The sequence below is a fragment of the Cherax quadricarinatus genome, unplaced genomic scaffold, assembly GCF_038502225.1.
Source record: "Cherax quadricarinatus isolate ZL_2023a unplaced genomic scaffold, ASM3850222v1 Contig40, whole genome shotgun sequence".
In the NCBI taxonomy this organism is placed as follows: domain Eukaryota; kingdom Metazoa; phylum Arthropoda; class Malacostraca; order Decapoda; family Parastacidae; genus Cherax; species Cherax quadricarinatus.
The window spans coordinates 56,517-84,148 of NW_027195066.1; the positions used below are offsets into that span (position 1 = coordinate 56,517).

Below are 27,632 nucleotides of genomic sequence, written 5' to 3' on the forward strand. Positions count from 1 at the left end.
ATTATCAGTGAGGTTAATTATGTTACAAGTTACATTATCAGTGATGTTAATTATGTTACAAGTTATATTATCGGTGATGTTAATTATCTTACAAGTTACATTATCAGTGATGTTAATTATGTTACAAGTTACATTATCGGTGATGTTAATTATGTTACAACTTACATTATCAGTGATGTTAATTATGTTACAAGTTACATTGTCAGTGATGTTAATATGTTACAAGTTACATTATCAGTGATGTTAAGTATGTTACAAGTTACATTATCGGTGATGTTAATTATGTTACAAGTTACATTATCAGAGGTGTTAATTATGTTACAAGTTACATTGTTAGTGATGTTAATATGTTACAAGTTACATTGTCAGTGATGTTAATATGTTGCAAGTTACATTGTCAGTGATGTTAATATGTTAAAAGTTACATTGTTAGTGATGATAATATGTTACAAGTTACATTGTTAGTGATGTTAATATGTTAAAAGTTACATTGTTAGTGATGATAATATGTTACAAGTTACATTGTTAGTGATGTTAATATGTTAAAAGTTACATTCTCAGTTATGTTAATATGTTGCAAGTTACATTATCAGTGATGTTAATTATGTTTCAAGTTACATTGTTAGTGATGTTAATATGTCACAAGTTACATTGTTAGTGATGCTAATTATGTTACAAGTTACATTGTTAGTGATGTTAATATGTTACAAGTTACATTGTCAGTGATGTTAATATGTTAAAAGTTACATTCTCAGTTATGTTAATATGTTACAAGTTACATTGTTAGTGATGTTAATATGTCACAAGTTACATTGTTAGTGATGCTATTTATGTTACAAGTTACATTGTTAGTGATGTTAATTATGTTACAAGTTACATTATCAGTGATGTTAATTATGTTACAAGTTACATTATCGGTGATGTTAATTATGTTACAAGTTACATCATCAGTGATGTTAATTAAGTTACAAGTTACATTGTCAGTGATGTTAATTATGTTACAAGTTATATTATCAGTGATGTTAATTATGTTACAAGTTACATCGTCAATGATGTAAATATGTTACAAGTTACATTGTTAGTGATGTTAATATGTTACAAGATACATTCTCAGAGATGTTAATATGGTACAGGTTACATTGTCAGTGATGTTAATATGTTACAAGTTACATTATCAGTGATGTTAATTATGTTACAAGTTACATTCTTAGTGATGTTAATATGTTACAAATTACATTGTTAGTGATGTTAATTATGTTACAAGTTACATTGTCAGTGATGTTAATATGTTACAAGTTACATTATCAGTGATGTTAATTATGTTACAAGTTACATTATGAGTGATGTTAATTATGTTACAAGTTACATTATCAGTGATGCTAATATGTTACAAGTTACATTGTCAGTGATGTTAATTATGTTACAAGTTACATTGTCAGTGATGTTAATATGTTACAAGTTACATTGTCAGTGATGTTAACATGTTACAAGTTACATTGTTAGTGATGTTAACATGTTACAAGTTACATTGTCAGTGATTTTAATAATGTTACAAGTTACATTGTTAGTGATGTTAATATGTTACAAGTTACATTGTCAGTGATGTTAATTATGTTACAAGTTACATTGTTAGTGATGTTAATATGTTACAAGTTACATTATCAGTGACGTTAATTATGTTACAAGTTACATTGTTAGTTATGTTAATATGTTACATGTTACATTATCGGTGATGTTAATTATGTTACAAGTTATATTATCAGTGATGTTAATTATGTTACAAGTTACATTGTTAGTGATGTTAATATGTTACAAGTTACATTGTCAGCGATGTTAATATGTTACAAGTTATATTATCAGTGATGTTAATTATGTTACAAGTTACATCGTCAATGATGTAAATATGTTACAAGTTACATTGTTAGTGATGTTAATATGTTACAAGATACATTCTCAGAGATGTTAATATGGTACAGGTTACATTGTCAGTGATGTTAATATGTTACAAGTTACATTATCAGTGATGTTAATTATGTTACAAGTTACATTGTTAGTGATGTTAATTATGTTACAAGTTATATTGTCAGTGATGTTAATTATGTTACAAGTTACATTGTTAGTGATGTTAATATGTTACAAGTTACATTGTCAGCGATGTTAATTATGTTACAAGTTACATTGTCAGTGATGTTAATTATGTTACAAGTTACATTCTTAGTGAAGTTAATATGTTACAAGTTACATTGTCAGTGATGTTAATTATGATACAAGTTGCATTGTTAGTGATGTTAATATGTTACATGTTACATTATCGGTGATGTTAATTATGTTACAAGTTACATTATCAGTGATGTTAATTATGTTACAAGTTACATTGTTAGTGATGTTAATATGTTACAGGTTACATTGTCAGTGATGTTAATATGTTACAAGTTACATTATGAGTGATGTTAATTATGTTACAAGTTACATTGTCAGTGATGCTAATATGTTACAAGTTACATTGTCAGTGATGTTAATTATGGTGCAAGTTACATTGTCAGTGATGTTAATACGTTACAAGTTACATTGTCAGTGATGTTAATATGTTACAACTTACATTCTCAGTGATGTTAACATGTTACAAGTTACATTGTTAGTGATGTTAACATGTTACAAGTTGCATTGTCAGTGATGTTAATAATGTTACAAGTTACATTGTTAGCGATGTTAATATGTTACAAGTTACATTGTCAGTGATGTTAATATGTTACAAGTTACATTGTCAGTGATGTTAATTATGTTACAAGTTACATTGTTAGTGATGTTAATATGTTACAAGTTACATTATCAGTGACGTTAATTATGTTACAAGTTACATTGTTAGTGATGTTAATATGTTACGTGTTACATTATCGGTGATGTTAATTATGTTACAAGTTATATTATCAGTGATGTTAATTATGTTACAAGTTACATTGTCAGTGATGTTAATTATGTTACAAGTTACATTGTCAGTGATGTTAATTATGTTACAAGTTACATTGTTAGTGATGTTAATATGTTACAAGTTACATTGTCAGTGATGTTAATATGTTGCAAGTTACATTGTTAATGGTGTTAATATGTTACAAGTTACATTGTTAGTGATGTTAATATGTTACATGTTACATTATCGGTGATGTTAATATGTTACAAGTTACATTGTTAGTGATGTTAATTATGATACAAGTTGCATTGTTAGTGATGTTAATATGATACATGTTACATTATCGATGATGTTAATTATGTTACAAGTTACATTATCAGTGATGTTAATTATGTTCATGCAGATTTATCATGTGGGAGTTCGACACGTGGATTAGGTAAGAAATACTCACGTAGGCTGGTATTACGTATAATTACAGATAAGGTGGATAACGCCCTTACAGCCGTGACCTGCCTCCTTGCTCACTCTCGTATAACTGACTGACTGCCTGGCCGCCCAGTACACATATGTGAGAGGGTCTTATGCCAGGTCAGCACAATATGAATATATGAATAGACAGTGACTCAGGCAGAGACGGTTGGTCGTGAGTCAACTGGCACAGTGGTTACTGGTAACTGGTTACTACTACTGAGAGCTACTGGTAACTGGTTACTACTACTGAGAACAAGTTATATTGTCAGTGATGTTAATTATGTTACAAGTTACATTGTTAGTGATGTTAATATGTTACAAGTTACATTATCGGTGATGCTAATTATGTTACAAGTTACATTATCGGTGATGCTAATTATGTTAATATGTTACATTATCGGTGATGTTAATTATGTTACAAGTTACATTTTAGTGATGTTAACATGTAACAAGTTACATTGTTATTGATGTTAATAAGTAACAAGTTACATTGTTATTGATGTTAATATGTAACAAGTTACATTGTTATTGATGTTAATATGTAACAAGTTACATTGTCAGTGATGTTAATATGTAACAAGTTACATTGTTATTGATGTTAATATGTAACAAGTTACATTGTCAGTGATGTTAATATGTAACAAGTTACATTGCTATTGATGTTAATATGTAACAAGTTACATTGTCAGTGATGTTAATATGTAACAAGTTACATTGTTATTGATGTTAATATGTAACAAGCTACATTGTCAGTGATGTTAATATGTAACAAGTTACATTGTCAGTGATGTTAATATGTAACAAGTTACATTGTCAGTGATGTTAATATGTAACAAGTTACATTGTTATTGATGTTAATATGTAACAAATTACATTGTCAGTGATGTTAATATTTAACAAGTTACATTGTCAGTGATGTTAATATGTAACAAGTTACATTGTCAGTGATGTTAATATGTAACAAGTTACATTGTTATTGATGTTAATATGTAACAAGCTACATTGTCAGTGATGTTAATATGTAACAAGTTTCATTGTCAGTGATGTTAAAATGTAACAAGTTACATTGTCAGTGATGTTAATATGTAACAAGTTACATTGTTATTGATGTTAATATGTAACAAATTACATTGTCAGTGATGTTAATATTTAACAAGTTACATTGTCAGTGATGTTAATATGTAACAAGTTACATTGTCAGTGATGTTAACGGAGATGTTGTCATAATAATATTCAACAAACGTAGGTTTGTTCCTTGTGTTTCCTTTATAACTCACATATCTTAGATTATGGTTAGTGTTTAATTTATAATTCTTGTAATACGCGTATAACTATCACTTGCTCAAGCGGTACCAGGTTCGGTTCACATAAAAAGGTCCTGGGTTCGATCCTAGCACAATTAAATATACGTATAACATTTAAACATATTTTCGCTTGTGACTTAGCAGTAAGTAGATATATGGGTGTTAATTAAGCATCAAACAACTATATTGAAAAAAGTCGAACTAGTCTTATTTATTATATTTTGTTAATATCCCTCTATATTAATAATCTGAATGAAATCTTTTTCACCTTTGCTTTGGTGTATTATCTCTGAGGAATTTTTATTATGATATTTGTGTGTTTTCACCAGTTTTATTCTTCATTTTTTTTCAATTTTTCTGAATTAAACAACTGCAAGGGTCTGAGTCTGTCAAACCTGTCAAAGGTTTACCACTTGAAAAACTTATATGTATGCGAAAAGCATTTTTGCTAAACATTAACAACTGAAACACAAATTCAGAAGGCAGTAATTGTATTGTGCGCCTTGCACAGAGATTTATTGATTCTTCCACTGGTTATTTCAAGGTGTGTCGTAGCAGTTCTTCATTGGTTGCTGGAACATAACTGTGAACAATCACCTTATGAATCTTTATGGTTGTAATTAGGTGGAAACAGAAGAGGTATTGCTGAGAAATTGCTGATATAAATAATGTGATAAAAAATATCAAACGAAGACTTCACTCACAGAAACTGGTTTAAAACCCTTTATTAGGCAAGGCATTATTATATTTGAGAAACAACAACATTATATTTGAGAAACAACAACATTATATTTGAGAAACAACAACATTATATTTGAGAAACAACATTATATTTGAGAAACAACAACATTATATTTGAGAAACAACAACATTTGCAACCTATATTGTGATAATTTAATCAATTCTAAGACATTTATTTTTGTGCATTTTCGATTTTTTGGGAGGCCGTAAAATACACTTTTTGGAAGAATGGAATATGATGCATCACCGCACAATGATTAAACTATAGGTGACAGATCACGCATCAGATCTGATGCGATGCCCGACAATGGTATGTGTCTAAATGAATAATAACAGCTACTAATAAATGATAATTAAAGGCACATATATACATTTAAAGTTCATTAATTAAGAACTGGGTTAAACAAAAGGCACAGTAACTTAAGTTCAAAAATACTAATACATTTGTAGCATTAGACATTATGCAAAAATTGCAAAAAATGTTACAAAAATATGGATATGACACAAAATGAGTATCCTTTATGTATTTATTTTGACATTAAATATTTTTAGCAGAGGCATTAAGCATCTTCATTATGGAATTCCACGAAACAATTCCTGGTTGAGTTTAGACAAAGAGCAAACTTGCATGAGGAACAAGCAAAGAATGAGTAGGTCCTCTTGTCATTGGTGCAGCAATGTTCACATGAAAGCCTTTTCGTAGAGAGTGGCCAGTGAAGTATTGTTGTATCATATCTTGTTTCCTGATGAGGCCTTTTTGCATGCTGACTGCAAAGTTCTTCAAGTTAAGAAGATCATGAAGAAGACAAACTTGGAGAGGATCTTAGGCTTCTTCAGATTTCCTTGGTTGGCCTTCTTGCACAATGGGACATGGAAAACATGAATTCCTTGAGGGTGATGTATTTCTCTTTCAAAGCAGAACAGTCACGCCTGTACAACAACCAGCCATTGACACAACAAAGTTCAATGACATATCCAAAGAGCTGCATGTACCAGCGTTTTGCTTTATGTGGAGACTTGTAGAGAAGGACCAACATATCATTCTTGTCTATGCCCCCCATATGGGCATTATAATTCTTTACGACTGAAGGACAGGCAATATCTACCTTTTGTTTGGTCTCCTTGCTGTACCTCTTTATCTTTGTCACAAGGTTGATGCCCTGATCATATGTCAATAAAGTAACAGCCTTACTGTCTTTCCAACGTACAGCAAGGACACCATCCAATGAGCAGCAATCCAGAGCACCTCTTTTCACATTTTTTTCCCCATGTTACTGACAGACATAAGTGGTGGATTTCCAGCCCTATTTTCTCTTGCAGTACCTGTGTACCTGCAACTGAATGTACTATGCAGATATTTCATTAAAGGCAAACTGGTAAAGAAGTTATCTGCATAAATTGCACTGGTCTTTGTACATAGTTTTCGCAGGGCAAATAACTACCTTGGAACTTGTAGGCCTTTCATTTTCCTCCTCTGTTAGGCTAACATTGTGTGAATCAAAGGTTGTTTTACCTTGAAACATCATTATGTCATGTATAAACCCATCATCACTGACCCGGCAAAAAAGTTTGAAGCCCCATTTATCAGGCTTGGTCCTGATATATTGCCTGAGGTTTCCTGCTCTTGTTCCCTTATATACCACCATTACCTCATCAACTGATTGCTTTGGTGTACCTGGAACCTGTAGGCATGTTTTTGTTAGAGCATCAAACAGTGATCTTATTGTATGGAACCTGTTGGCTTGTTATTATCATTTGTACGAATTGTTGTCCTCGGTAACCTAAACCTTTTAGATGCCATAACAGTTGTAATCTGAGGATTACAATGTTCAAGGGACCAGTAATCCTCTAAAGAGGGCATAGTCTTCATACTCATGTATATCAGAACTCCAATAAATTGCATGAGCTCTTCACTAGTAGTGTTGAAGTTAGTATTAACATCTTTCTGTCCTGCATACAAGTTTGTGTTAATTACAAGGCTCTCTAACATTTCCACACCAAAAAATTGACAAAAATATTCAAATGGTTTCTTGACATGTGTTGGTACCTCGTGTTTGTAGTCAGGTAATAGAGTATTTCTTATGTTAACTTTTCTCTAGGTGGCATTAGTGTTGTTCACAATTCTTTCATCAACCTCATCATCTTCAAGTACTTGTTGTCGTATATTTCTTTGTTTCACACTAACTTGACGACTTTTCATAAACAATTCTTCATGTTCCTCTTCACTTGAAGCTGAACCATTGGGCTGTGGCTCATAGTCATCCCCAGAATCCACTTCCTCATTAGTGTCACTGTCATCAGATAACTGCATCACAATGTAATTAATTCCTCTTTGAGCATTTTACCCATAAAACACATTTGTGTTTAACTGAAATGAACAGAAAACACAAAATGTGCATTCCAGTTGACCAGATTCTATAAATCTATAGGGTGAATTTACTCATATATCAGAGTATTTGTTTCAGCATGCAATTGTTAGCTATGAATGACAAAGATGGTCTAGTTGTTATTGGCTAATCCATAATATATGAAACCTTCATTGGCACATTTGTTATTACCATTGTCGGGCAACGCATCACATAAGTACCATTCAGCGGCACCTGTGGTGCTACATTTGTTGGGCAACGACTCAAAAATGATGTAACAAAAGGTAAACAAGACTTCTAGTGCATTCATTTTTTACTTCTCAATGCCTCAGGCAATTTATTTGCATCTCAAAATGATGTTCACACATTCAGTAATGCAGTGGAAACATCCAGTGAGTGAGGCTGAAAATGCTCCTTCAACTAGTGAGACAGTACTGAACACTCCTGGAGCTCCCAGCCAATAGCAGTCAACAACACCCAAGCAATGCCACATTCAAGCTCCACTCAGAAGAATCATGATTGGTTGGATTGAGATGAGAAGTCTCTTTCAGGTCACACTTTGTGCTCATGGCACCATGAGAACCATGCTTTCTAGCCTCAAATTTGAGGTGCTGCCCGATAAAGGGGAAAAATTAAATTTAGTAAAGCTATAGGAAAGCAATGGTATGAAAATTGAAATGAAAACCTTCAGTAACAATGGTGTGGGTGTATGTTAGCTGGACCAGCCTAACATGGGCAAACAGGCCTACTGCAGAGCTTTTTATGTTTTTAAAAATAATTTCGATTTATTTATTTCATAGCTAAATCAACCTATCCAAAATGTTGAGTATCACAACTATTTAACTGATTATTGATCAGTATTAATATTATTTATTCTCTCTAAATGATACATAAACTTCAGGAAAGTTCCCTGCCTGCGTGTGTATTACGACGAACGAAATGGAACCAACTGGTTCCGGGAGGCAACTCATCCAAACATTGACTTTAAGGTAGGTAATTATTAAATTTTAGTTTACCATAATGAGTTTTAATATTAAGCAGATGAGCCATTCACGATCATCAGATATCTGCAGAATTTATCCAGTCAAAAACTAAATTTATTACATAATAAATACATAAATATTACTAAAACAAACTAAGAGTGCATGATACTAGAGGCACAACCTGGGAAGTACTCAACCAGCACTAATCATGACCAATAAAAATAAATATGAAACCTTGAGCAAAATAGACACCCTTTATGAAGCAAATAATTCCACTGCAGGTTTGAATTCTCTAATATATAATTTTCTCAAAATTCATGAATGCTAATCTTATGGTTCTTAAAAATGTTCATTACACTGAACTCCCTTTCTATAAGCATTTTAGGTATGACAATTTAGGAGGAAAAAATCTTTAAAATTATCATTAATTGTTTATTCACAAATTTAAATCCAAATAATATTTCCTAATCCTTTAACTGTTGGAAGTAATTTTAGATAAAACGTTGCAGTTATACTTCCATTACGTTCGAACACTATTTTCCAGTTCACTTATTCACACAAGACTCTTACTAACCTACGTGATCGACATCATGCCTAACCCTTCTAGGGTTGGGTAGGTGCCTGAGCCCGAGCCTTTAGCTCATACGACTGTCATTCCCATTTGCCCCCTTGGGGCGGGGATGGCAGACCAGAGAGGCCTAGCTTGTGGCTAGGCCTGGGGACAGTTGGTCCCAAAGATGAGGAGGTGCTTGTGCCTCCTCCCATGGGAGACTTAGGTCTCAGACACTCCCTAAAGAGGGAGCCAAGGCCGGGCCACCACTTGGACAAGGCCCGGGCCGGGAGAATACCGGCTAATCTTTAACTAACTAACTAACTAACTAACCTACCTGAACCTCCTTTTTCAACACTCACTGAGCTCTCTGACATGAAAAACCTTCCATTTAAATAGGTAATTGTATAAATGTAGAAAACTTGCAAAATATAGCAGATATAAGATCTGAGAAAGAATATTTTAAGCTCAAACCAGAACGTAACAATGATTTGCAAAGGAATTGTTACCTTACATCTCCCCTGCTGAAGATATCTCATTACTTGAAATCAGTAACTTTTGTGTAATGTTTAGTTGGTAGAAGGTTCTCTCTGAGGGGGAGTTGTATTCGAGTGACACCCCCCAGTACCTCTCTCAGGGTACCACTGGCACACCAGAATACCAACCACCCACAAGCCCCCTCAGGCCCCACCCAATATGGGGTCGGGAGTGTTTTTTTTTTTTATATTTTATTTAAAACATTACAATCCAAGGTGGAAATTATATTAAAAGGTACACAAAATGAGTTAAATCACAAATTCCCAATTCACCCTTACAAAAATGATTACAACAGACAAAAGTGTTCTGACACCCTAACCACACACCATATACACGCAGTTATACCAGAGTTATATACCTGTGAAGGCTTAAACTTCTGTCACAATTTCACCTCCCTCCCTCCCGCCAAATATAACCATCACCAACCTGATTGCATCTTAACTTAACATTAAAGGATACATAGGAATTACACTATCATGAGTGATGTAGTAACATCTTGGACACAAAAATATTAATAACAATTAAATGGGATACATGTCTTTACTTAACACAATGACACCTCAACCTGGTGAAAGAAAAACCTCAGAAGTTTAATTTTCTAAGAAGGTTGCAACAATGAATGTCAACTCTCAAAGGCAACTTATGTGCAATCTTAGCATGTAAACCCTAGTCATTGCACATAGTATTTACATAAAACTTTATATCATGAAAACCATCAGAGAATACAAAGGTATAAAGTATAAACCCCAGCCATGTAGCGGCTACACGCAAAAATTCCACATACTTCCCTAACACAGATAAAACAAAATAAAATTTTGTGACAACTGCACCTAAACACAACTCACATTATATGACTTAAGACTGATATGTACATAGATAACAACATAATAATATGACTTAAGACTGTTATGTACATAGATAACAACATAATAATATGACTTAAGACTGCTATGTACATAGATAACAACATAATAATATGACTTAAGACTGCTATGTACATAGATAACAACATAATAATATGACTTAAGACTGCTATGTACATAGATAACAACATAATAATATGACTTAAGACTGCTATGTACATAGATAACAACATAATAATATGACTTAAGACTGCTATGTACATAGAATAGTGTATAGTCCATGACACACAACAAACTGGCCAGCTCCACAGGTGCTTGCACCCATGGTCCATACATTATTCACTCACGCATCACTCATCCAACACACACGCAAATATTTGTTGTCATCCATTACCAGGGAGGCGACCCTGTTTTCACCCATGACTTCCCTACCCCAGCAACACTTTCCAATCGTACCCTCCCCTCCCTCGTATATTACAAGTCTAATAAAACCTGTATCGTAAGCTGCCTATATCCTTCTGAAAAATCCCTCACCCACCTCCTCCCATAAATTTCTTTATTTCTACATACCGTTTTATAGAACGTTACTGCTAACACCCTCCTCTTCACCTCACTGACCTGTTTCCCCCGCAATCCCCACACTATATATATATAATCTTCCATAATGTACCCCACAGCTCTGATTACACTTTCCTCCCAACCCCCCACGTCGAGACATAATGCTCTCAATACAGAAATTCCTTGACCTCCTATCCTATATATCACCCTATTTAACCACCCCTTGACACTCCTCAGTCCGTCACAAAAATATACTACATGAAAAGCCGACTCCTCCCCACCACATATCCCACACTCCCCCCCGTCAACGACCCGTCTATCCTGTAGAACCACACCCGACGGTAAAATGCCGTGCAGAAAACGATACATTACATCCCGAACACGAGGTTGCAACCTCATCCTACTCAACCTATTCCATATACTTCTCCATGCATACATGGGGAAAATTCCCTCTACAGGCGCTACAACCCTCCCGGCTAACAATCTACACAACCTACCTATTTTAACCTTTGCTGGCTCTCGATCCCACGCCAGAGCCCTCAACACAGCTTCACACTCATGCAACTCACCTCCTGTATACATCCGTTGCAATCTGTTATGGATCCTGGCCAAACCCCCCCCCCCCACACTTTCCCTCATCACCTCCCTTTTAATGAAGACACATTTGACCCTCCGCTTTAAGTCCAGCAATCCCAGCCCCCCCTTACTTACAGGTAACATTACCACGTCCCTTTTAATCCAATCACAACCCGAACGCCACAAGAATTTAAAAATCTTCCTAAGTATGTTCGTTATTGCTGGCCCAGTTAATGGGAACACGGCTGCCACGTGCCATACTTTGCTATACAGTAAGATATTAATAACAATGGCATGCTGCACAAGGGTCAAATGATAAGGTCACAATGCACCCAAGCGTCCCTGAATCCTGTCTACCATCCTAATCGAGTTTTCCATGCGTGCCACAGTTAGATCGTCTGCATAAATAAGACCGCAAATTTTTAACGAATTCACCTGCCTCCTCACAACTGCATTACCCCAATCAACCCTACCCGCCCAAGCTCCTAACCCCATGACCATGGATTTATCTGAATTTACCCTCATACCAGTTGCCCCTGCGAACATTCGTACTACCCCGTCTAATGTGTCCATTGACATCCCCTCCCTGATCAGAACAGTTGTATCATCCACATACCCAATTAAAACTGGCCAAACCCTCGCAACCTCACACCCTGGTCCCTCTACGTGACACATACGCTGCTTCACCAATCTATAAAACGGGTCCTGTATGCACACAAACAATAATTGTGACATAGGACACCCCTGCCTAAGTCCCCTACCCATTACAATCTTCCCACCCAATCGACCATTAATCTGTACCCTCGCCATTGCACCTCCATACAAAGCCTCAACCCAACCCACTATTTCTTCTCCAAACCCCTGACCCCTGAGGATGGCTTTCAATGCTTTCCGATCCACTCTATCGTATGCCCCTTGCCAATCGATCGCCACTAAACCTCCCCCCCTCCCCCCCTTTTGCCTCCACGAAATCCCTAAGTAACCCATGCCCCTCCACCATAGACCTCCCTGGCAAACCAAACTGAGTTTTTGATACTACCCGCCCCACCACACACTTGACCCGATCTCCCAAAATCTTAGCAAACAATTTGTAATCTGCGCATAACAACGAGATCGCCCGGTAATCCCGAAGCGTATGCTGCCCCTTACCCTTCGGTACCAATACAACGACAGCCGTTGCCTGCTTCTCACCCAGCTCACCTCTCTCCTTCATGCAATTTAATAACCTAACCAGAAAATGCCTCAATAATTCCCAATGCTGCTGATAAAACTCTGCCGGGAGTCCATCAATTCCTGGTGCTTTGCCCTTTCGCATTCCACTTAAAAGCCCTCCATATTTCCCCCTCAGTTATTTCCCCACCCAGTGCTTCCCTATCACTGTTACGCAACTGACATACCACACTCCCACACACCTGTTCTAAAACCCCATCCTCTACCCCTTCTCGTTGCCAGTACTTCTCATACCACTTATCAGCAAACGCCCCCATTCCTTCCGTAGCTTGTATGACCTTCCCCTCCCTGTACCCTCCTATCGACTCATGAACCTCCAACCTGCTGTCTTTGTTTCTGCCTACGCAATACGCACGATGAAGGTCTATCGCCCCATAACACCTCTTCCACCCCCGCCTGTACCCGCACCGCTTGGAACCTTTCATCCTGTACCTCACGCAGCCTCCCTTTAATTGCCATAATATCATCCATTGGATAAGTGCCCGCCACCGTCCCCCTCGCATAACAACCCCGTAACCTATCCTCCAAATAGTTGGCAAGCCCATATTTTAAAGAATTGATATGTTTCCCTTCCTTTACGTAATATTGCTTAATCCGTTCTTTAGCCACACCATCCCACCACATCACCACATCCTCTACCCCATTTACCTCTGCACATAACCCCTCCCACAGCGTTGCAAATCCCTCTATCCCCTCCTCATCGCCTAACACACTTGTATTTAACTTCCAATAACCCGTAGATATACCTGCTAGTGACTCCCACCCCACCTCTGCTACTACCGCCCGATGATCCGAATAAGCTACTTCTATTGTACGGAAAAATGTCAACCAAACCCCTTGAGATATATACAGCCTATCCAACCTAGCCGCGTAACCCCGTCTTATAAAAGTGTGCTCTACCTCCCACACCCCTCCTCCAACCGCATCCCGCAACTGAATATCCCTCAAAAGATCTCGCAAGGCCGCCGACGCGTGCCCCGCCCCTTTTGGTTCCACGTCAGCCCTCCTAATAACGCAGTTCCAGTCCCCACCAACGATGGCCACCGCAGGTAAACCACGTAAGAAGAAAACTAGTTCTTCACATACAAAATCCCTTTTTACCCTCACATCATTTTCTGCTGGTGCATACACACTTACAAAGGATACCCTCTGCCCCGTCCACCACCCATCCACGCGCAATACTCATCCCCCCCTCCCCCCTCACTTCTTAGCAACACAAACGGGCTCGCCTCCCTGATCAATATACCCACACCACCTTTCAGATGTACAGATGGCAGTCATGACCCGAAACCCTTCCACCTCGAGCATTCTTCCCTCCTTGAAATTGTGTTCTTGCAGGAACACTACATCCACCCTATATTTATACAGAAACATTCGAAACCATTCCCTCTTCACACTATTACACAGTCCATTTACGTTCACAGTCATACACCTAAGGCCTCTTTATAGTTTCCAACCCTTCCTCCTCTCTTCATTCATCCCAGGGCCTCCTGCCCCAGAGCCAGCATAAGACTTCACACCTTCAACCATCCCCCCTTTTTTTGCGATGCCTCTTATCGTGACTACCTCGACAGTGCTCTTCCTTCCTCCCAGACCTCTGCGCCGGCGTTAGGACATCATCTGAGTCTGATGCCGCCGCTCTCTTCCTCGTGATGCCCTCCACATCCATGTTATCTAATGAGGTTACCTCACGATGTACCTCAACCTCCACCATGCCTCGTTCCACAGCACACGTTGACAACTCACGCTTACTAGTTGGCCCGTCAACCCTGCTATGGTTTTTATCATTACATTCCTCTACAGGCAACGTCGTGCCTCTCACCAGCTCAGGAACAACATCCTCTGCAGGCGGCATCAATGTCCTTAACACTTCCTGAAGCTCTTCCTCTAGAGCCTGCACCTCCTCCTGCAATTGCACTTCTGTACTTTTCCCTTGCTTAGTAACAGATCCTTTTACGTCACAGCTTATCTCACACACGCCATTCTCCTCTTTGGAATCCTCCACCTCTTCACTCAACAAGAGCCAAAGCCCTTGCTTTCGCGTGGGGCTCTCAACAACAGCTATCACGCTGGTAACTGGTGCTTCACCAGTTTGTGCAGGCGCCCTCCTCAGCTTCACACACGCTGCCGCCATATGGTCGTATGCCCCACATATTCTGCACGTACTTCTCTGTCCGGCATACGATACCATAACTTGCGTCCTGAAGTCCTCCAACACGACGTAAGACGGTATGGGATGTCTCAGAGTCATCTTCAGGGAAAAGGTTCCCTCCAGACGGCCCATGTAAGCACCTGCCGTCCACTTGTACGGTGCCGTCCAGATGTATGGTCCCATATGCCTCAAAAACATTCCTGATGTCAGCCTCATCTGCCTCAAATGGGACATTACGAATCTTAACCCACGTAAAGTGGCGAGATACGTCGATCAAACGCACCTTCACAGCTGGAGTAGCGTCAAGACTCACGTCTTGGAATCTCGTCACCAAAGACTCGTACATGGACGTGGAATTCAGTTTGACGAAGATTCTGTAAGCCCCATTCAGGGCTACACCATACATCTCATCGTCCTGGATTCCATAGGTCTCCCTAATGATTGTTGGGAGTAATACCTGCGCTGAAGAGGGTGAAATCGCCCCACGAAGCAGCTCAATACCAATGGTATTTACGCGCCTCCTCACACTCAGCGCCATGTTGGTACAAGGTAGCTCGCCTGAAAACAGCAGAGGGGTGCAGAGCACAACCACACTCTACCGTGGTCAGGCAGCGAATGGTCGGGAGTGTTAGGCCTCACAGTTTGCAGCTAGCTGGAGGTAGTATAACTAGGAGACTTTAATAGTTAACAGTTAGCTTGTTCTAACCACTGAGAAATCGTCATGTGACATAAGAGGCTACGTTACTGTAGTGGATAATACACATACAAAAGAGCAGATATTGCGTGTAACCTTCCAATTAATAAAATAGAAGAAAAGAATGCGCTCATTGGACAGTACCTCCCCGTCCTTCTAGAATATTCAAGAAATACTCAACATATGTTACAATGTGTCATTTAATATACCTGTATTTTTTATGGATCTCTCTCCTATTCCGATTATTCTTTACTATAATAACAAGACAGTTCCTGAATTTTTCTTTTAACACCACTAACTGCCTAATTCTGAAAACTACTAACCTAGTTGCAATCACCATGTTGAGCTATCCTAGGATATCCACACATACCTAAATGAACCCCCATGCCTGCTACCTTGCCACTGATGTTATATCGATCATGTTGCAGTGATTGCAATCACTTGGCCTTATGTTTGTAGCCTCATGATTCCTTTATGAAGTAGTAGCTAGGCGGGTTATACATTATATAGACATTCACGATGGACCTAATGTGATGTTATATATTATATTAACGTTCACGACAGACTTAACATGACGTTATATATTATATCGATGTTTCCAACGGATGTAACATGATGCTCAGTGCGCAGACTCTAGTCTAACATCACCGGAACATCATGAGACATACTGGCATAATGAGTAATTCTGCGCTTTAGTATAACATGGTTGTTTAATGCTGTGCACAATAGACTCTACTAAATGACTGTCGAGTTTGTACAGCCAATAATTTGAGTAATATGCGGCGTTCCTATCATGTTTCAAGATCGAGGATTCAGTTATCTTTCTTTCCCTTTCTTTCTTTCTTTCTTGGGTACAATGATCTGGGCAGCAGCTCACCCCGGTCAGTGATTACAAGAACTGAGATACGATTCAACTCTTGCACTGTCCTGACTGGGTACTGGTGTTAGGATAATCTGGTTTCCAGTGGTTTATCTGTCTGACTAATAAATGAGAGCAGGCACAGAGTGCATTAGACCTTGTAAACACCACCCACGTATTAGGAGATGTGTTTTTAATAAATTTCTCTTTCACTGTCCCAGTGTTTTTGAAAGTAAGATTTATATTGAACTTTTTTTAGTGCCTCACGTAGGCAAACACAAATATTCATTGTATGGTATGATCAGTACATTTTTCCTGGAAAGCATTTCCTTAGGTTCAGTCCTGTAGAAAGTCATCCTAGCTAAAATTAGGGCCTTCTCGACAGAATCCCTGGAGTCGATGTGTTCAGTCCATTAAATCAAGATTGAGGGATTGAACACATCAACTCTATGCTGAGGGACAAATTACGCGAAACTGTTCCTTATCTTCCATTTATTTTCTTCTGTATTGGATTGAAGGTGCCTCTGACAAGGCACAGTACTCGCTCCCATCTTGTTCCTCATCATCATATCCGACATAGACAAGGATGTCAGCCACAGCACCGTGTCTTCCTTTGCAGATGACACCCGAATCTGCATGACAGTGTCTTCCATTGCAGACACTGCAAGGCTCCAGGCGGACATCAACCAAATCTTTCAGTGGGCTGCAGAAAACAATATGAAGTTCAACGATGAGAAATTTCAATTACTCAGATATGGTAAACATGAGGAAATTATATCTTCATCAGAGTACAAAACAAATTCTGGCCACAAAATAGAGCGAAACACCAACGTCAAAGACCTGGGAGTGATCATGTCGGAGGATCTCACCTTCAAGGACCATAACATTGTATCAATCGCATCTGCTAGAAAAATGACAGGATGGATAATGAGAACCTTCAAAACTAGGGAGGCCAAGCCCATGATGACACTCTTCAGGTCACTTGTTCTATCTAGGCTGGAATATTGCTGCACACTAACAGCACCTTTCAAGGCAGGTGAAATTGCTGACCTAGAAAATGTACAGAGAACTTTCACGGCGCGCATAACGGAGATAAAACACCTCAATTACTGGGAGCGCTTGAGGTTCCTGAACCTGTATTCCCTGGAACGCAGGAGGGAGAGATACATGATTATATACACCTGGAAAATCCTAGAGGGACTAGTACCGAACTTGCACACGAAAATCACTCACTACGAAAGCAAAAGACTTGGCAGACGATGCACCATCCCCCCAATGAAAAGCAGGGGTGTCACAAGCACGTTAAGAGACCATACAATAAGTGTCAGGGGCCCGAGACTGTTCAACTGCCTCCCAGCACACATAAGGGGGATTACCAACAGACCCCTGGCAGTCTTCAAGCTGGCACTGGACAAGCACCTAAAGTCAGTTCCTGATCAGCCGGGCTGTGGCTCGTACGTTGGTTTGCGTGCAGCCAGCAGCAACAGCCTGGTTGATCAGGCTCTTATCCACCAGGAGGCCTAGTCACAGACCGGGCCGCGGGGGCGTTGACCCCCGGAACTCTCTCCAGGTAAACTCCAGGTGACTGATGACGGATTTCCATAATGATGATTCCAAAATGTTGCACAAGTTTTGAATAAAGAGGAGGCAGCAGCAGCACTGGAGATACGAAGACAATGTAATTAGTCCATCACCTTCAAAGAAATAGTTTACAGGAGGTCAGTTTCTCAGCCTGGAGAAGAATACTGTTCCATTGTGTTACTTATCAACTTCTCAGTATTATATACCATAGTTATATTCAAACTGGGAAGAGGTAATTGGATGGAGAAGTGTGAGGAGTAGGCTTCTGCATCGGTCAAATGCTGGACCAGCACTCTTTCTTTAGTAAATAAACAGCATGACGGATTTGTTGAATTAGTTCGACAAGTGGCTACTAGATTTTATCTCCACTAGAAGCAAAGTTATGAAATTTGGAGAAGGACAAAGTCGACCTGAAGCAGACAAGGCTGCAAACCTCCCAGAAAGAGAAGGATCTAAGGGCACACATTAACGAAACAGCCACTGCAGCAAGTGCAAGATCGGCAAAATATAATAAGAGCCTTCAGGACCCTAACTAAGTCATTATCAACTGTACACGACATTTACCCCAAAATATGTAGCACCAGCATGGAACATGTAAACCATGTTAAGTAGCAGGAAAACAATTGAAAGGTTTGCTGTGAGACCAGTCCGGGCAAAAACTGCTAAACGTTATTACAACAGTGTACAGAAGGAGAAGGGATGATTTGATTACGACGTACAAAATGCTGAAAAGAATTAATAGGGTGGATAGGAAATTTCTGTTCAACTCTAAAGTGTATGATAATATAGCTGAAAGATAAAAAATAAGATGGGAAATATCTCTGTAAAGCAGTCGTGAAGTGGAAATGACTTAGACAGCAAAGTGGTAGAGTCAGGATCCATACAGATTGTAAAGAAGAGGTATGGTAGGGCAGCTAGCAAACAGGTGGCGCCAGGAGCTGAGACTCGACTTCTGCAACCACAAATAGATAACAGCTAATAGGTTATGTGGGAGGAACTTCTTAACTGTTAAGTAAATTACAAGACAGTTTGCTTCGGATCGAAACTGGTTACAAATGTTGGCTAAATAACTTTTTACAATTTTTATATTCTCATTCGCAAGATTTAAATAAATATTAGTGCAGTAGAATATTAAAAGAGAAACAAATACCTTGAATGGAGATTTGTGTTATTGGCAATTGATAGTTAATTTACTTGTTCCAAGAATTATCATGTCTAAGTTAGTTCTTAATAATCTTGCTTATAAATTAATCTAAAAATTAAGATACTTTTATTCCATAGGTGCTGCCTGGAAACGATGCTTCTTCTGTAATTGACTGCCTGCGAACGTATCGATATAATTCAACAACTGGTCCTCTTTGGTGTGCCAGGCTGATGTCTGATGTAAGCAGCCACAAGACTTCACCAATATTACCTGATGACAGCTCCGTATCCTTCCCTCATTTACATCAACTGTTTTTGGGATTTCATCATGGTATTGTAGATGGTTTCACAGTTATGAAGATATGTGGCTTAACTGTCACACTACTAAATGATGTCATTTCTGGAAACCCAATAAACAATGAACAACTAGGAGAGCACGTCTCTCCTAAGCAGACCATGGAGCTGGTGCTAGCAAGAAAAGCTCTTATTGAAGCTGACCCAGAATTGAGAAAGAAATGGGTTGATGAGACTAAGATACTGCAGGAGAAGAAGTCTTTCTTTAATCAAATATATCAAAGGCCAAAGGAAATAGAGGAGAAAAGTCTTCACGTGGAGCGAGAACTGGATGAATCCACCACCAAGAGATTTTTCAACACATGTCGGGCTGAGGGAGTTACAGTTCACTCCGCCTTCACTGCTCTCACTAATGAAGCGTTCATTGACCTCTTAGTTGAGAATGGTATTGTCCAGGATACTTACAGTATATGTAACGGCCATCTCGTCAATATGCGACGATACTGGAAAGGAGATGTATCTAGATCTCTTGGGTGCCACATTTTGTATCCTGTACTTTTGCGCATGGATACTTTGAGAAACATAAGTGACACATTTTGGGATTTTGCTCGTTCAGTTCACCAAGAACTTCAGAGAAACATTAAAGATGGCAAAATTATTGAAGCAGAAGCATTTCGCATGATAAATAATGTAAAAATAGAGCTAGATTTAGACTCTCTTCCAGCAGATGGATCTGATTACCACATATCTAACATGGGAGATGTCACAGCATTAGTTACTGAAGGTGGAGACCATGTTAAGGTGACCCGCCTTCTCAGGTCTATATCCATTCATAAGATGCCAAGTAGCTGTTCCCACATCATCCATTCCTTTAGAGGTAAATTTATGTATGTTCTAGATTATAACACCAGGAATGTCAGCACAGAGATTGCAGACAACTTCTGTAATAAAGTTTTCAGTAATTTGTTAAAGGTTATATAGGAATGAGATTGAAATACTGCTGACCCACCAACGAAGTGTAAGTTTACGATGGTCCACCATGTCAAGATGAGTTTATAACAGGATGACCTGGTAATTTAGGGTGACTAATCAATCAATATATATATATATATATATATATATATATATATATATATATATATATATATATATATATATATATATATATATATATATATATATATATATATATATATATATATATATATGCAAAACAACCACTGTGAAAGAATTATGAAATTCCAAGCGTTTTCGTGAGTACTCACATTATCATGGATCAATAAAAGTAATGCATCAAAGGAAGGCATATAAAGGGTCTAGACCACACCTCACTATCACATCCCACAATAAAGCAACACCTGATGCGCGACTCATAAGAAAGAGAACACTGCAGCAGACCCACTGGACCAACTAGACAGGTCCTTCACGCAACCCACGAACAAGCTCTTCAACCCAAGAATTAAGATTTATTATTTGTCCAATTCTTCTCAAATTCTATTAATTATAAATGATCTAATTTATATAAACCAAAGGAAATATTCATGTTAATGTCAAAACTCCCTTTTATGAAACAAAATTCAATTATATTCCTGTCATCCATGGACTTGCTTGATACAACTTTCTCAACTTTTTGAAAATCATTTGGATGGTTAAAATCTCTCACATGAATAAATAGAGCATTGGAATCTTGTCCAGTTCTAATGCTATATTTATGCTGTTTTAATCTTAGTTCGAGACTTTTACCAGTTTTACCGTAATAAACTTCATCGCAAATTTTACAAGGAATCTCATAGACACATCCATCAGCATTTTGAGGGTAATTCTTTATCAAAAGTTTTTTTTTACTGTATTAAGATTTTTAAATACAACTTTGATATTATATTTCATATAAATTATCCAAATGGCTTGTTGACATTTTGAGCCCTATTGTTAGTAAAATTTCTAACTTTAATGTTAAAAACAACATAGATTTAGTTGATAAATTAAGCTCCTTGAGTGTCTTAAATGATTTTAACATGGTTAGTTTTAATGTTCCTTCCTTGTTTACGATAGTTCCTGTTGATGATTTATTAAGTTTCTTATCTGAAGAACTCGTTAATTATGATTTACCATTGCCAGTTCCTACTATCGTTAAACAGATGATATCACAATATGCAGAACAACCAATTATTAGCACTATAGTTTCAACTTTCTATAAATTATCTAAATGGCTTTTAGATATTTTAAGCCCTATTGTTGGAAAAATTTCTAACTTTAATGTTAAAACAATATAGATTTAGTTGGTAAATTAAGCACCTTGACTGACTTAAATGATTTCAACATGGTTAATTTTGATGTTACATCCTTGTTTACAAAAGTTCCAGTTGATGATTTATTATCTGAAGAATTTGTTAATTATGATTTACCATTACCAGTTCCTACTATTATTAGACTTATTAAACTTCGAATAGTTGATGCCAAATTTGTGTTTAATGACGAGTTTTACACTTAGAAGTTTGGTATGGCAATAGGAAATCCTCTCTCACCTGTTCTTAATAATTTATACATGGATTTTTTTTGAAACAAGGTTGCTTGAGACAATCCTGCTAATAGAGGTAAGTGGTATAGATATATTGGTGATATTTTGTTTCTTATGCCTAAAAATACAGATATAAACCATTTCCTTGTTAAATTAAATAGTTTAGCTCATTCTATAAATTTTATTGTTGAGTTCGAAGAAATAACACATTGCCTTTCCTAGATGTTTTAATTATTAAGGATAACATTGATTTTAAATTTAAAATTTACAGAGAACCAACAAATAACTGTTCCTATGTACACTATTATTCTTGACATCAAGATAAAGTTAAACTGTCTGTGTTCTCATCAATGTTTTTGAGAACTTTACGAATTTGTAGTCCAGAGTTCATAGATGAAGAAATATAAAAATTTTATGAAATAGCTAATAATCTAAAATATCCAAGAGACTTAATTGATAAATCTTTTAAAATTGCTAGAAATACTATTTACAATTCAAAAGAGGACAACCAACCTTATTCAACTAAAAATATGTTGGTTCTCCCTTACCATGAAAACTTGGTTGATATGCCTTCTCTTCTTAAGACTTTTAATATTAAAGTTGTATTTAAAAATCTTGATACAGTTAAAAAGCATTTCATAAAAAGTTTTCCCCAAAATGCTGAAGGATGTGTCTGTAAGATTTCTTGACAAATTTGTGATAAAGTTTATTACGATCAAACTGGTAAAAGTCTCGAAGTAAGATAAAGACAACATAAATATAACATTAGAACTGGACAAGATTCTAATGCTCTATTTATTCATGTGAGAGATTTTAACTATCCCGTTGATTTTCAAAAAGGTGAGAAAGTTGTATTAATCAAGTCCATGGTTAGTTAGTTAGTTTAATATACACCCATACCCATCCTGTGGGCGGTAGTCAAAAGATTACAAAGGTACATAATGGGTCCAGGGACTGGATCCCAAAGGTATGACAGGTGAACTAGTTACAAAGGTAATGAACTCCAGGTAATAGACTTACAAGTCCATGGTCGACAGGAATATAATAGAATCACGTTTCATATAAAGTAGTTTTGAAATTAATTTGAATATTGCTTTTGGTATATATAAATTGGATTAATTTATAATTAATAAAATTTTGGAAGTATTTAATTAATATTAGACAAATTTTTGAGTAGAATATAAGCTGTGTTTCACGGATCAGTGACATCATCATAAAGTCAGGTGTTCGTGGCAGTGAGGTGTAGTCTCGTGCTTATATGTCTTCCTGTTAACCTTTTATTTTTATAGTTTCTTGATAATGTGAAAAGTCACGAAAGCGCTGGGAATTTCACTATTATTTCATATTGGTGGTTCTGCATTGTTCCGAATTTTTGAGCACAGTTAAGCATCATACAAACCCATTCTGGACTATCTAAACTTTGCTTTTCAATAATTAGACTGTTTTCCAGGATAAATAATTCTATATTAATTTATAGTACTTGACAGTTATTCGCGAGTAAGAAAATGAAGTCATTTTGATGACTCGTAGAGCTGATTTATGAGAGAGTTTATTAAACCCGGATATATGATAATTGTTACACGGGTTACTTTAAAATAGTTATTTTTATTATCATACTGAGAGTTTTTCTCATTAGATGAGAGTTTTCAAAGGAGCCTTGTTAATCTCTCTGACAGGGTCCTGATGCTGGAATATTATCTCTTCCTACCTTCCTTCCTACCTTCCTTCCTTCCTACCTTCCTTCCTTCCTACCTTCCTTCCTTCCTTCCTTCTTTCCTTCCTTCCTTCCTTCCTTCCTTCCTTCCTTCCTTCCTTCTTTCCTTCCTTCCTTCCTTCCTTCCTTCCTTCCTTCCTTCCTTCCTTCCTTTCTTGGAAACAACATGATTGTCTCTAGCTCCCCAAGTTACTGATGTACACTTAAGGGTTTAGCGCAAATAATAATATATTGAAAATCTAACATAATAACGACAAACTGAAGATTAAGACAGATATGCAGTAGTTGGAGATCTTTATAAGGTATCGCCTACACAAGTGGCTTCTTCAGTCAATTACAGAAGAAGCAGATGCAGGGAAATAACAATAAGGTAATCAGTCCATCATTAGGTGACCTTGACTGGTGGTGTGAGGTTAGTTAGTCTCTGTCCTCGGTGCCTCAGTACTCTCCCCCCCCAACGTGCGCTGTATAATCCTACAGGTTTAGCGCTCTCCCATGAATATAATAATCTGGTTTGGTCGTGCAAATATTATTTCTACTGTTATGATTTAGAAGTTTTTAGTCTCTAATTTTAATTTTATACAAAGTAGCAAATTTTATTATATATGATGAATTTTGTATAGTTTACCATACTTGATAATCTTAGTGATGGTGATGGTTAGTACCCCACCATGCCCACCCTGTGGGCAGTGATGGTGATGGTTAGTTAGTACCCCACCATGCCCATCCTGTGGGCAGTGATGGTGATGGTTAGTTAGTACCCCACCATGCCCATCCTGTGGGCGGTGATAGTGATGGTTAGTTAGTACCCCACCATGCCCATCCTGTGGGCAGTGATGGTGATGGTTAGTTAGTACCCCACCATGCCCATCCTGTGGGCAGTGATGGTGATGGTTAGTTAGTACCCCACCATGCCCATCCTGTGGGCAGTGATGGTGATGGTTAGTTAGTACCCCACCATGCCCACCCTGTGGGCAGTGATGGTGATGGTTAGTTAGTACCCCACCATGCCCATCCTGTGGGCAGTGATGGTGATGGTTAGTTAGTACCCCACCATGCCCACCCTGTGGGCAGTGATGGTGATGGTTAGTTAGTACCCCACCATGCCCATCCTGTGGGCAGTGATGGTGATGGTTAGTTAGTACCCCACCATGCCCATCCTGTGGGCAGTGATGGTGATGGTTAGTTACTACCCCACCATGCCCACCCTGTGGGCAGTGATGGTGATGGTTAGTTAGTACCCCACCATGCCCATCCTGTGGGCAGTGATGGTGATGGTTAGTTAGTACCCCACCATGCCCATCCTGTGGGCAGTGATGGTGATGGTTAGTTAGTACCCCACCATGCCCATCCTGTGGGCAGTGATGGTGATGGTTAGTTAGTACCCCACCATGCCCATCCTGTGGGCAGTGATGGTGATGGTTAGTTAGTACCCCACCATGCCCATCCTGTGGGCAGTGATGGTGATGGTTAGTTAGTACCCCACCATGCCCACCCGGTGGGCAGTGATGGTGATGGTTAGTTAGTACCCCACCATGCCCACCCTGTGGGCAGTGATGGTGATGGTTACTTAGTACCCCACCATGCCCCTCCTGTGGGCAGTGATGGTGATGGTTAGTTAGTACCCCACCATGCCCATCCTGTGGGCAGTGATGGTGATGGTTAGTTAGTACCCCACCATGCCCATCCTGTGGGCAGTGATGGTGATGGTTAGTTAGTTAGTTTATTATGTACCCCACCATACCCATCCTGTGGGTGGTGATGGTGATGGTTAGTTAGTTTATTATGTACCCCACCATACCCATCCTGTGGGCGGTGATGGTGATGGTTAGTTAGTTTATTATGTACCCCACCATACCCATCCTGTGGGCGGTGATGGTGATGGTTAGTTAGTTTATTATGTACCCCACCATACCCATCCTGTGGGCGGTGATGGTGATGGTTAGTTAGTTAGTTTATTATGTACCCCACCATACCCATCCTGTGGGCGGTGATGGTGATGGTTAGTTAGTTTATTATGTACCCCACCATACCCATCCTGTGGGCAGTGATGGTGATGGTTAGTTAGTTTATTATGTACCCCACCATACCCATCCTGTGGGCAGTGATGGTGATGGTTAGTTTATTATGTACCCCACCATACCCATCCTGTGGGCGGTGATGGTGATGGTTAGTTAGTTAGTTTATTACGTACCCCACCATACCCATCCTGTGGGCGGTGATGGTGATGGTTAGTTAGTTTATTATGTACCCCACCATACCCATCCTGTGGGCGGTGATGGTGATGGTTAGTTAGTTAGTTTATTATGTACCCCACCATACCCATCCTGTGGGCGGTGATGGTGATGGTTAGTTAGTTAGTTTATTATGTACCCCACCATACCCATCCTGTGGGCGGTGATGGTGATGGTTAGTTAGTTTATTATGTACCCCACCATACCCATCCTGTGGGCAGTGATGGTGATGGTTAGTTAGTTTATTATGTACCCCACCATACCCATCCTGTGGGCAGTGATGGTGATGGTTAGTTAGTTTATTATGTACCCCACCATACCCATCCTGTGGGCGGTGATGGTGATGGTTAGTTAGTTAGTTTATTACGTACCCCACCATACTCATCCTGTGGGCGGTGATGGTGATGGTTAGTTAGTTAGTTTATTATGTACCCCACCATACCCATCCTGTGGGCGGTGATGGTGATGGTTAGTTAGTTAGTTTATTATGTACCCCACCATACCCATCCTGTGGGCGGTGATGCTGATGGTTAGTTAGTTTATTATGTACCCCACCATACCCATCCTGTGGGCGGTGATGGTGATGGTTAGTTAGTTTATTATGTACCCCACCATACCCATCCTGTGGGCAGTGATGGTGATGGGTGGCCCAAGATGCTGATGGGTAATCCAAGATGGTGATGGGTGACCCAAGATGGTGATGGGTGACCCAAGATGGTGATAGTTGACCCAAGATGGTGATGGGTGACCCAAGATGGTGATGGGTAACCCAAGATGGTGATGGGTGACCCAAGATGGTGAAGGGTAACCCAAGATGGTGATGGGTGACCCAAGATGGTGATGGGTAACCCAAGATGGTGATGGGTAACCCAAGATGGTGATGGGTGACCCAAGATGGTGATGGGGGACCCAAGATGGTGATGGGTAACCCAAGATGGTGATGGGTGACCCAAGATGGTGATGGGTAACCCAAGATGGTGATGGGTGACCCAAGATGGTGATGGGTAACCCAAGATGGAGATGGGTGACCCAAGATGGTGATGGGTGACTCAAGATGATGATGGGTGACCCAAGATGGTGATGGGTAACCCAAGATGGAGATGGTAACCCAAGATGGTGATGGGTAACCCAAGATGGTGATGGGTAACCCAAGATGGTGATGGGTAACCCAAGATGGTGATGGGTGACCCAAGATGGTGATGAGTGACCCAAGATGGTGATGGGTGACCCAAGATGGTGATGGGTGACCCAAGATGGTGATGGGTGACCCAAGATGGTGATGGGTGACCCAAGATGGTGATGGGTGACCCAAGATGGTGATGGGTGACCCAAGAATTGACTTTAATAAAATACTTC

At 38.7% G+C, this 27,632-nt stretch overlaps 1 protein-coding gene across 1 annotated transcript in view; it reads left to right on the forward strand.

Moving 5' to 3' along the window:
* The window catches only part of LOC128700663 (uncharacterized), a 29,050-nt gene extending 2,284 nt beyond the window's left edge, over window positions 1–26,766 (forward strand). Inside the window, exons 2-3 of the mRNA XM_053793946.2 lie at window positions 8,692–8,779; window positions 19,655–26,766. Coding sequence (XP_053649921.2) covers window positions 8,692–8,779; window positions 19,655–20,791 — 1,225 coding nt within the window. The 3' untranslated portion in view covers window positions 20,792–26,766. The remainder of the gene's footprint in view (window positions 1–8,691; window positions 8,780–19,654) is intronic.
* Window positions 26,767–27,632: the final 866 nt, after the last annotated feature.